Genomic DNA, 12,504 nt, shown 5'->3' with positions numbered 1-12,504 from the left:
AACAAGTCTTGGCGCCTGCTGAATTTCGTGATTCTCCCGGTCGGGTAAAACCACCCGGTCGACCGGGCGAGAGTTATTTCTCGCTCTTTTTTTCTTGCAATCTTATCTGTATCCCTTGTGCAATCTCTCAGATCTTCTATGGGCCTTATGTGACCATTGGAATTCCGTTCCGCAACTTAAATAAAGGCACTAAACGCCTAATATGCACAACAACATCTAACACACATAAACAAGTCCAAACATATCGAATCACACAAAAATTGAGCTCAAAAGAGCTCAAATCGACTATCAAAGCTAAGGGAATTGGAGTAAATAATCTATATAAAATAGATACATTAAAATCCCCCTAGCTAACCTTTTGCTTGTCCCTAAGCAAAACCATGAAAGAACATGAATATGATTGTTTCACCCCTTTAGATATGAAAACAGAGATCCAAACTTTTCAAAGATCAAAATCATTCAAGCAGGCTAAATTCAACTTCAACTGTTCAAATCACTCTAACCACTAATCAGCCAAGCAAGTAATCAAATGCGACTGCCTTACATGACATGCAAATCTTGAAAATGTGCTCACTAGTGTGTCACTCCTCTTAATTTTTGTGGCAAGCATAAAATGTTCCCGAAAACTCACCAACCTGACCATATAACCCTTCCTAGTCATACTCTCATGTGTTTAGAAAGGTATAATGTCACTCATGCTAGTCATGTCGACTCAGTAGCAACATTACTCTTTAACTTTGGCAATTTGACTCTGTATCAATCCAACAAACAAAGAACACGTGCTCAAGAGGTCTTTTCTGGGTTGTAATGGGGCTTGGGTTATGGTGGGGAAAACATTTAGGGAATGTGATGGTAAAGCCAAGAAAGGGGAGCAATTAACACCAATAATAAAGACCAAGAGAGGTTTAAACAACTTCGAAGACATCAACACACATCCAAATACACATCAAACTTTTGTTTTCAGTTCACTTTCTCATGATATTTTTTTCCAGAACGATGTGAATGAAAGAACAAAGAATAAATGCACATTTTCAACTTTTCACACTTTTGTACTCTCCTTTGAACTAACAAACACATTGGTTTTCTTTTGTTTTTTTCTTCAAACCTTTGAACTTGCAATTAATATTTTTATAATGAATCACCAATATCTGCTTATCATCACAATGCGATACACTTCCCCAAGCTAGGTTTGGGAGAGTAATCAAACATAGGGCTCAAGGCTTGTAATGTGGTTTAGTAACCAGAAAAAGTCATTAGGCTCAGCGGGGCTAGAGTGGAAAAAGACATAAAGATCAAATTCAAGGATTAACAATTATTCCAAAAGAACACCTTTATCACAACATATGAAAAATGATGACAAATGTCAACAAGTACCTTGCCAAAATCAAGATCAAAACGCTAAAGAGGAACTAACACACAAGAATAGACCGGATATAGAAATAGATTGGTGGGAAAAAAATGAATCCTCATAGACTAACCAATTCAAACAGGCAGTCAAAATAAGATCGTTATCATCAAAACTCACTTAAGGTCAAGGCAGTTAAAGGTCACATTCCAGCATCACAATCTCAAGTGCTCAACTATCCAGATAAAGAGCCAAATTATACTTTTAAAGAACATCATGGGGCACAGGGATGCAATCAATCCAAACCAATCAAATCGCATTTTTGATATTCTTTTTAACAATATTTGATTCTTTTAGGAAAACAATGAGACTAAACTAAGGAAAGCAATGGAACTAAAGTAACTACCCTAAAAGTAGTAAAAAAAGAGGGGTGTGGTTACAGAAATGCTACCCCAAGCTAAACTCGGCAATGGGTAGCATCCTGGGCAATAAGTCTCTAGTGAAAGTAGTTATGGTAGATAATGTATAGGGGATGGTGCATGGTGTACTCCGCAGTGGTTAACTATGTGTCCATGGAAGTCACGTGAGTTCGAATGGTGGTGGACCAAGCTCAAGGCGTTCCATCTGTGAGGTAAGGGACTCTTGTCCCTACTCGAGGCAGGGAAGGACCGTTATCATAGGATCTATAGGTGTGGAGGAGGAGGCTTCCCCAATGGGCTGCCTGTGGTAGGTCTGCAAATGTCACCGAGCAATGGGCACTCGACCACACATAGGAAGGAGGTACAACCATAATCTAGGTTTAAGGAGGGTCTGAGCAAGGTCATGAAGAAGGATAAACTCCTTATGAGCAATAAACCAACTAAATTTGTTGGTAGACTGCGTTGCTATCCATTTAGCATTGGTCATGTAATCAATACCAATCTCAGCGGGACTAGCTACGAAATTGCTAATGTCAAGAGTATAACCAAAATGAGTATCGATAATGAGGCTACCTAAAACAATAGGTTTCCCCCTAACACTACCATCATCAAACAAGGCAGGCAAATTAGCGACAATCCGCTTCAGTTAGGACACATACAGGTAGGGAAGGCACAAAGACTAATCATACTATGGAAACAACTAACTACCTATTAGAAAAATCTCTATTTTTTGATAGGAGTGGGGCTCAGCACGCCCAAAAAGTGTAAATCCCAAAAATCGCTGCAAGTAGCAAAGACTGGGAAATTGAGATGGACTGCAGACATATGCTGGGTGTTAATGTCCCCCTCTCCGATATATGTTGTCCAAGGTATTAATGCGAATAGGGGGCGGTGGTCATCAGGAACAGAGAGGCCAAAAATAGCAGCTAATTGGCCTAAGGTTAGTTATCGATCCTTATTCATAAGGCGAAAATGGAGTACTTGGTTTTTGTTTCCTACTTTTAGTGAACTCAAAAATTCAAGTGTAAGATGTATGTATGTGTAGAAGAACATGCTAAACATTGCTCCCAATTCTAATTTCTCAAACAAAGTCTTAGTTTCACCATGTATACCCAAAGAATGAAAATAATTTGTATCAACAAAACTAGTGGGGATTATATTCCGAAATTCAATTTTTGAGAATTTTGTTTTTGCTCTAAAGATTTAAAAATTACCTCTAGGTAAGTTTGATCCGGTGAAATTTGTTTGCTTGATTCCCCTATCGTGCTTTGCCTCCTCTTGTTTGACCTTGATATGGTGAAAAAAAGAGAAAATTTTTGTGAGAGAGTGAATTAAAGTGGTTGAAGAAAAGATGGAGGATTTGTGAATTTGGTGTGAGAAATATGAATAAAAGTGAAGGGAGATGAAGAAAATTGAAGGAGAAGATGGAATTTGTAAATGGAGAAAGGTATGATGGAGTTTGGCTATCGAGGTTCTGAGGATAAAGAGAAATAGGGTTTTTGAGAGGATGAAGAGTAAAGGAGAAACAAAAAAGTGAAAAGAGGAACAAGAGCTCGGCGAAAATAAGAGGGGCACTAAATCTTGTTTCGATCGGGAGAAAATTTCTTCCTTGATTTTTTCGCAGCATAGGGAACTTTGTGAATTGAGTACAACCGCTCGGTGGGCTATTTGACCTGGTCCGACGATTCAAAATTTGCACAACTGAAGTATTTCCGTCCGGTTGATCAGGCAACAAAAGCCTCAAATTTGCTTGCGCACCCGGTTGGGCAGCGTGCCTCGGTTGACCGGGTGAAAATCACTTAACCCTTTTTTGAAATTTTTCGTTTACCCCCTTTTTTTTTTTTTGCTAAATAAGAGAGATATCATTAATCAAAACAAGCCCAATACATCCTACAATTACCCTTAGGGTGAGCAATCGAATTAGGAGAGCTCATCACCCAGTCAAATGACAAAATACATTCAACTATACAATTTCACTTTTTAAAACTTCAAACTATTCTTTATCCTTAACTCAGATTTTCTTTGGAAGCACTAGACTGATTCTCAACAGCACAGTACTTTTAATCTTCTTGCAGAGCACTTCAGGCCTCCAGACTGTGTAATTCCAGATCGCTTCATTCCTGGCCCACCATATGTAGTAAGCTAGTGCACTATAAATTGCAACAATAACCCTTCTCTGAAATTAAGACATTCTACTCTTTGTCAGGAACATCAACATTCTACTGAACCAGTTGTGATTTTGATTAAAAGTCAACCAGCTTCTCAATAGTTTCAGGCAGTTTAGAGCATAATCACATTCAAAAAACAAGTGTTTATGTGATTCCTTCCCAGAGCAAAACACACAGTTATCATCCACACATATACCAGCTAGCTTCAATCTATCTGTTGTTCTCAGTCTTTCCAACATGATTAACCATGTAATAAATCTGTGTTTAGGAACAGCAAGCCTATTCCAGATGTATCTATCCCAGTGAACCTTTTCCTTTTCCCCAGCAAGCAGCTGATAGCATTTTTTTATAGAGAATTTTGTTATCTGTTTCAATTCATTCTCACTGTAAATACTTTTAGCTTCCTCCTTCATTTTACAAATCTGTTACCAATACCAACTGCTACCTGAGTTGGGAGTGTAATCCCACCAATTGTCTGCCTTGATATACACCCCATTCACCCATTTAATCCACATTGAGTCTTGTTTAGCTGTAATAGCCCATACATATTTCATCATTGCAGCCTTATTCCATAACTTGATGTTTCTGATCCCCAAACCACCTGCCTTCTTCTCTACACATACTCTTTCCCAAGCAACATTCCGAGCTTTCATACTAAAGTATACACCATGCCACAAGTATGCTCTACAAACCTGTTCTATCTTTTCAAGCACACTTCTATGCATAATATAGATCTGAGCCCAATAAATATGTATGCTTAATATAACAGAATTCACCAAATGAAGTCTTCCACTATATGAGAGATTCCTAGATTGCCATACTCTGATTCTTGCACACATTTTTTCTACTAGAACATTACATTCTCCCATAGAGATTCTTCTTGTTGAGATGGGAACCCCTAAGTACCTAAAAGGTAATCTGCTATGCTTGAACCCAGATGCATCTTTGATTCTCAGAGATTCCTAGATTGCCATACTCTGATTCTTGCACACATTTTTTCTACTAGAACATTACATTCTCCCATAGAGATTCTTCTTGTTGAGATGGGAACCCCTAAGTACCTAAAAGGTAATCTGCTATGCTTGAACCCAGATGCATCTTTGATTCTCTGGATGGTGTTGTGATCCATACCAGCAGAATAAAACTCAGACTTCATTTCATTGACTCTTAACCCAGATGAGTTAGAGAATAGCTGGAAAGCATGTAGTAATGTATATGCTGAAGGAAAATCACCCTTACAACATAATATTACATAATTTGCAAATACTAGATGATTTAACTTAAGATTCTTGCATCTTGGGTGAAAGGAAAATCTAGGAACCTCCTGGAGTACAGTCATTATCCTTGACATGTATTCCATACATATAACAAATAACAGTGGGGACATAGGATCCCCCTGCCTAATCCCTCTCTTTGCTTCAAAAAACCCATGAAGAGAGCCATTTATCATGAGTGAGAATTTTGGAGTTCTCACACACATCATAATGAGTTTGACAAAATGATTAGGGAAACTCAAAGCCACCAGAATTTTCGTTTACCCCTTGAAAATAGCTAAGCGCCCCTGTCGAGCAAATTCGCCTAACCGGGTAAGTAAAGTGGTCCAGTAGGGCTAATTCGCCCGCTTGACGGGGCGACTCTTTTTTATGCTATTTTATCGTTAAGTTCTGTTAATGTTGTGATATTAACCCCCTGCACACACTAAGCTCATCCAAAGATTAGTACACTTTCTCTCCCCTCTCTAAAAAAAAAAAAAAAGTAATCTAAACTAGTAATGAAAAAGAAATTAAAGATGGGTTGCCTCCTGCAAACCGCTAGTTTAGAAAGGTCCCGCGGGACCATAGTACCTTAGATTTCAAAGTGGGGCATCATCGAAGTAGATAATCTCCACTTGGCATATGAAAGCGCCCTTATAGTACAATTTGAGACGCTGACCATTCACTTTAAACTTCGTCCCCGCTGATTTAGCCACTTCAACGGCTCCATGTGCCTTCACATTAGTGACAACAAAAGGTCCAGACCACTTTGACTTAAGCTGTTCAAGAGAAAGCCTTAGCCTAGAATTGTATAGTAGAACTTTGTCACCAACATGAAACTCGCGCTTCTCAATAATCTTGTCATTAAATTTCTTTGTCTGCTCCTTGTAAAGCTTGTGATTCTCATATGCTTCATGTCGAAGCTCATCTAACTCATTCAACTGATGAAGTCTTGCTTCATCTACAACCTCTAAATCCAGGTTAATTTCTTTAACTGCCCAAGCGGAGAGATACATCATTTCAACTGGTAAATGACAAGCTTTGCCATAGACCAACCCATATGGGGTGGTTCCTAAAGGTGTCTTAAAACCAGTTAGCAGTGCCCACAAACTCTATATCATCGAACTTTTGGACCAATCTTTTCTGAACTTATTGACTACCTTCTCTAAGATGCGCTTGATCTGACGATTGGAGACTTCAACTTGACCACTAGTATGAGGATGATAAGCCGAGCTAACCTTATGAGTGACTCCATATTTGTTCAGTAAATCTTTGAAGGTTATCTGAGAAAATGAGACCCCCATCACTGATCAAGACTCTCGGGACTCCGAATCGAGGAAATATAATCTTCTTGAAGAGCTTCAGGACCACTTTAGAATCATTAGTAGGTAAAGCCATATCTTCAACCCACTTAGTCACATAATCCATAGCTAGAAATATATACATGTTCCCACAAGAAGAAAGGAAAGGTCCCATGAAATCAATGTTCCACACATCAAAGGGCTCAATCTCCAAAATTCCCATTTGTGGCATCTACTATCTCTTTGAAATTTTTCCCGTTTGTTGACACTCATTTCAAGAAAGGCAAAAGGTATGGGCATCTTTGAAAATAGTAAGCCATTAGAAACCACTCTACAGAACTCTATAAGCTATGGCTTGTGAGCCAAGATGCAAATTACAAGGCATACTATGACAATGTTGTAAAATCCCAACTATCTCCCAATTAACAAAACATCTTCTGAACAAGCCATCTGATCACTTCTTGTATAAGAGTGGGTCTTCCCAATAATAATGTTTGGCATCATGATAAATATTCTTGCGCTGTTGATAAGTCAAATCAAGAGGATAAGAACCACCAGCACAATAGTTAGCAAAATTAGCATTCCATGGGGATTGAGTAGACACAACAAAAACATGATCATCAGGAAAAGAATCATCTATGGGACCCTCAGCACTTGACTCAAATATCAATTTGGAAAGATGATCTGCAACAACATTCTCAGCACCCTTCTTATCGCAGATCTCAAAATTAAACTCTTGTAATAAGAGTATCCATCGAATAAGTCGTGGCTTGGCTTCCTTTTTAGCCAATAGATTTTTGACTGCAGCATGGTAGGTGTGGAAAATCACTTTCACACCTATGAGGTAAGTCCGAAACTTGTCGAGAGCATAGACAATGGCCAATAACTCTTTCACTGTAGTAGCATAGTTGACTGGCTTCATCTAATGTCTTGCTAGCATAGTTGACCTGGCTTCATATGAAGATGATAGATGACGAATGTAATTTCGCATGTAATTTACGATTTAGATTTGTTATTTTGTTTGATTTAATTTTGTTTGATTTTTTAGTTTCAATTTATATTGTTCAACATTTTTAATTTTATGTATAATTCAGTTATTTAATTTTAATTTTAACTTTTGTTGCCAATTAATTTCATTATTATGTATAGATCTAGTGTTGATTTCGTTGCCAATCAGTTTGTATAATCATTTCGTATAATATTTCGTTTCCAATTTTTCGTCTTTAATCTGTTTGTATAATATTTGATATTCTTAATTTATTTTCTCTGAATTTTTTGTAATTTAGTTTGCGAAATTTTTGTAATTTAGTTTGTATAATAAGTTTGTATGCTTGAGTGTTGGTTTTGGTTCATCCTGCTTGTGGCGCTACGTGATTTTTTTTTTCTATAAATTTCATGAGTCCCAAAACTGATGTGGTTCTTAAAGAAAACCGCGACAGTTAATCACATTAACAGATGCGATTTTCCTTAAGAACCGCTTCTGTAAATCATTTACTGATCCGATTTTCGACCGGATAAGTAAATAAATGAGATTTACTGTGAGCCCACCTGATGCGGACCAAAATCGCATCCGTAAGTCGGGTTTTGACCACATCATATGGGCTATTTTCCACTAGTGATAGTAGCATTTCAGAATTTCAGAGATATTATGCAAACACATATCAAAGTCAAAACCATAAACACTATAATCATCCATAAATACCTCCATGATATTCTCGATGAAATCAGGAAAAATGGCCATCATACATCTTTGAAATGCAGGAGGGGAGTTGCACAAGCAAATGGCAATCTGCAGTATGCAAAACTGCAGTAGGGACAAGAGAACGTTGTCTTCTCCTGATCTTCTAAGTGATTGGGAATCTGAAAGAAACCTGAATATCCATCCAAATAACTGAAAAAGCTATGTTTTGCTAATCTTTCGAACATTTGATCAATAAAAGGGAGGGGAAAGTGATATTTCATAGTGGCCGTGTTAATCTGTGATAGTAAATACACATTCGCCAACCTGTAACATTACGAGTAGGAATTAGTTCATCCCTGTCATTCTTAACAACATTAGTTCCCCCATTTTCAGGAACAACTTGAACCAGCAGGTTCACCCACTTAGAATATGAGATGGGGTAGATGATGCCAGCGTCAAGTAGTTTCATTATTTCCTTCTTTACTGCCTCTTGCACTTTATGATTCAAACATCTTTGGAGTTGTATGCAAGGGGGATGATTCTCTTCCAAATTTATTCCATGTATACAAAAATCAGAACTAATACTCTTTAGATCATCAATACTATACGAAATAGCCTTTTCGTGCCTGCGAATCACTGTAAAAAGTTGTGAAAGCTGGCTAACTGTGAGTTAAGTACTAACAATCACAGGAAATTCCTCATTATCATCAAGAAATGCTTAGTTGAGGTGAGAAGGTAAAGGCTTAAGTTCTAACATCTTTACCTGTGGCTCGAAAGTAAAGCAAATAGTCTCCATTACCTTACACTCTGCTAACTCATCAGTGTCAAGCTCATCTAGATCAAGAGTTTTCTCCAATAAATCATATGACAGAAATTGTTGAAAAGCACCTTCAGAACTCTCATGTAGTACATCAATTCTGCAACATGTGTGCCCAAGTATAGGAGACTTAATAGCATTGGTTAGCTTAAAAGTAACAGTATCATCACTAACACTTAAAGTTAGAGAGCCATATTTTACATCAATAACAGCACATGTAGTACATAAGAAAGGCCTACCGAAAATAATGGGAATTTGACTATCTTCTTTCATATCAAGTTGTAACAGCCCGCTCTTCCGAGCTGCTAGCGAAACACACTCAACATCCATAATATAAGTTTAACTCTTAAATAAATTATTTCGCAGCGGGAAAATAATCTTAAATACACCAATAATTAAACTAAATTCCCAAAATGATACACAATAAAATATAAATAACTAATCTCGAATCAACTATCTAAAATACAAGCTTAATCCATGATCCAAATCTTAATCTCGCTCCAACCACTTCCAACTCCGAGCTCACAACACCAAACCTGCAAATTCAGTGAAGAAATACAAAAAAAAAAAACGAAATTCCAAAATGAGTGGAAAACTCGTAACCTTTACTTCAGCCCGTTATAAACATTTTTATATATCAAAACGTTTCCTTTCTGTTATAATGCTGCCATAGCTCACTCTCTTATACAGATCAGTGGTAAGTACATGCTTTAAACAAACGCTGCCTCCAAGGTTCGTTATGGAGCCCAGCAATACTACCCCTAAGGTTCGTTATGGAGCGTAGCCGACCGTATCAGGTCAAAAGAGTAACCATCCTCCACTCCTACCTTGCCCACTTTCCATTTTCAGTTCATAAACTAAGTCAGCAAAACAGTTTCGTATTCATATTAAATCAATGACATTTCATCATCACATTCATATCTATGGCCATAGTACAAAGTTAATTATCAAAAAAAAGAACAGAGAGATCCACACACATGGGGTGAATATTACATTTTACTGAACATCAAAGTTACTTGAACCGTAATCCAATTCCAACAACATAAACTCCTTCATGAATCTTGATTTCCAAATGAAACTCAATTCCATAATCATTCTTCATCAATTTACCTCACAACAATAACGATAATCAATAACCAATCTTAACTATTCTAAACTAGAAAATGAAACCATAAGCAATTCCTAATCTAGAGATCCTTTACAACAATAATCTTAATTCCTCGATTATCAAACAACCACAACTTCAATAACTATTCTCAAACAAATAAAACTAGGACACTGAACCATAACCAATTCTCAATTTAGAATGTATATATGTTTATCATTCAACTCCCCAATTACAATTTATGTAAACCAAACTTGCCATCCTATAACCACAATTCAAACAACATTATAACAATTCAACAATAACTACTACAACATCAACACAACAACAACATAATAACAACAACACATACACAACAAGAACAACAACAGTAAAACATCACAAACAACAACAACTTGGGCTTAATTTACAAAATTTGAAATTAGAATTCCAAGAGAAAAAGAAAGAGTATGAGTATAACTCTACTCACAAGAACAACGAAGAACAGAGGGGTTGAGGGGGGGGGGGGGGGGGTTTCAAAGCTTCAGTGCACAGCGACGAAGCATCGGCGTGGAGGCGAAGGCGTTCGCAGACGAAGCAGCGAGCAACAGCAACCTGACAGACATCGAGGAACAGCAGCAGGCCGCGAGGCAAGTGGGTAGAGCTCTGGCAACCTCGGGCGAGAGGATAAAGAAAGAAGTTGGGGTTCAGGTTAGACGAGGTTGAGGTTTTTGGGAGCAATGGGTTTTTAGGGTTTTGAGAAATTTTAGAATCCACAAGAGAGTAAAAGAAGGTGATGGGGTTTGATTGACCAGCAACAAAAGTAGGAAGGGGAGTTTAGTTTTGTTTCTTTAGAGAATAACCGATAAAGGTGATTTAGGTTTGGGTTTCTATTTTGGGAAAATAATCCGCAACAAATCACACTAAGAATCCATAATATATATTAGTATTAATAACAATACTAATCACATAAAATTAATATAACAATTATATTACAAACACGACAAATAAAATTCTTACTCCATAACTCAAATAAAAAAAGAATTTTCAGAACATAATTAATTTAATAAATAGAATCAATATTTAATAAACACACTTAAAAATAAGGCTATTACACAAGTACTACAAAATCCATAGGATTGCAGAATTTTCAACCCTTATAGGTTCATCCTCTAAAATAACCAAGTTCAGTTTATTACATAGAGATAAAGGCATAACGGATACGCTAACACATAAATCAGATAAAGCCTTATCTATAGACAATGCACTCACATGACAAGGGATGGAAAAACTACCAGGATCTTTTAGATTTGGTGGAATTTTATTTTATAGAACAACACTACACTCTTCAGTTAGAGCAAAACTATTAATGCCACCAAAATCTTTCTTCTTAGTATTCATATCTTTCAAAACCTTGGCATACATAGGTACTTGAGAAATTAAATCAGTGAAAGGAACTATTACCTGAAGATTTTTTTACCATAGACATTAACTTACCATGTTGTTGATCGACCTTTGATTTTTGCATCCTATAGGGGAAGGGTAGTGGTGGTGTAGGAGAATCAGTACTTTTGTCCTTGTGCTTCTTTGCTTCATCTACTTTCTCGTGCTTAATTTTCGTTTTTGAGCAATCGTCACCTTCATTTTCATCCACTATATCATTGTGAACACGAGGTGGCGAATCATCAGTAGGCATAGGTGGAGCATCATACCGTGTACCACTTCAAAGGGTGACGACATTAGCAGTTTCTTTGGGAATTGGTTGCCCCACACATGACCTAGTTGCCTCTGTGGATTATTTTCGGCCACCTAATCAAGTTGAGTCTCCAAGTTTTGGGTAGTGTTCTTCAACTCCTTGATGCTCTCATTTGACTATGTTTCATAAAAACCATCATATGCATCAGATTAGACAAAGTGGGTTCTTGTGAGCTAGCATTCTGAGAAGGTTGTTGCTGATAGCCTTGGTGTGAAGGCCTACTGAAACCAGGAGTGGGATTCTATGGAGCCCCTAAATAGTGTGCTATCTAGTAGGTTTTGATGTGGTGGTGGGTGAGAAGTTTGTTGTATAGGTTGAGGGTTCTGAACATTATTACTTTTGTAAGAAAATTAGGGTGATCGCTCCAATTTGGGTTGTATGTTAGAGTATGGATTTTGTGGAGATATTTGCTCAAAATATGGATTTTATAGCAATAATCATGACCAAGGTAGCCTTGAACACCACACACCTCACAATAAGAAGAGGTAATATGAGCTATGAAAGATATCGCATTAATACTCACAGAAGAAGTACTAGACTGCGATGAATTTAGTGCATCCATCTTCATGCTCAACTAGGCTACTTGTGAAGACAATAGGGCATATGCATCAGCATCCAACTTTTTCTTTGTAATAATCCTGGAAGACCTATGACCATTTGTTGCTAAGTTGGCCAGAAAA

At 37.3% G+C, this 12,504-nt stretch overlaps 1 protein-coding gene across 1 annotated transcript; it reads right to left on the bottom strand.

The window, feature by feature from the left end:
• Positions 1–5,784: 5,784 nt before the first annotated feature.
• Positions 5,785–6,201, bottom strand: LOC104884303 (uncharacterized). Its single transcript, XM_010668928.1, has one exon. The coding sequence runs from the start codon at positions 6,199–6,201 to the stop codon at positions 5,785–5,787; it is 417 nt and encodes a 138-aa protein (XP_010667230.1).
• Positions 6,202–12,504: the final 6,303 nt, after the last annotated feature.

Source organism: Beta vulgaris, chromosome 1, assembly GCF_026745355.1.
Source record: "Beta vulgaris subsp. vulgaris cultivar EL10 chromosome 1, EL10.2, whole genome shotgun sequence".
NCBI classification, from domain to species: domain Eukaryota; kingdom Viridiplantae; phylum Streptophyta; class Magnoliopsida; order Caryophyllales; family Amaranthaceae; genus Beta; species Beta vulgaris.
The sequence above is the reverse complement of the archived record's forward strand: the minus strand, read 5'-3'. Positions and strand labels throughout refer to the sequence as shown.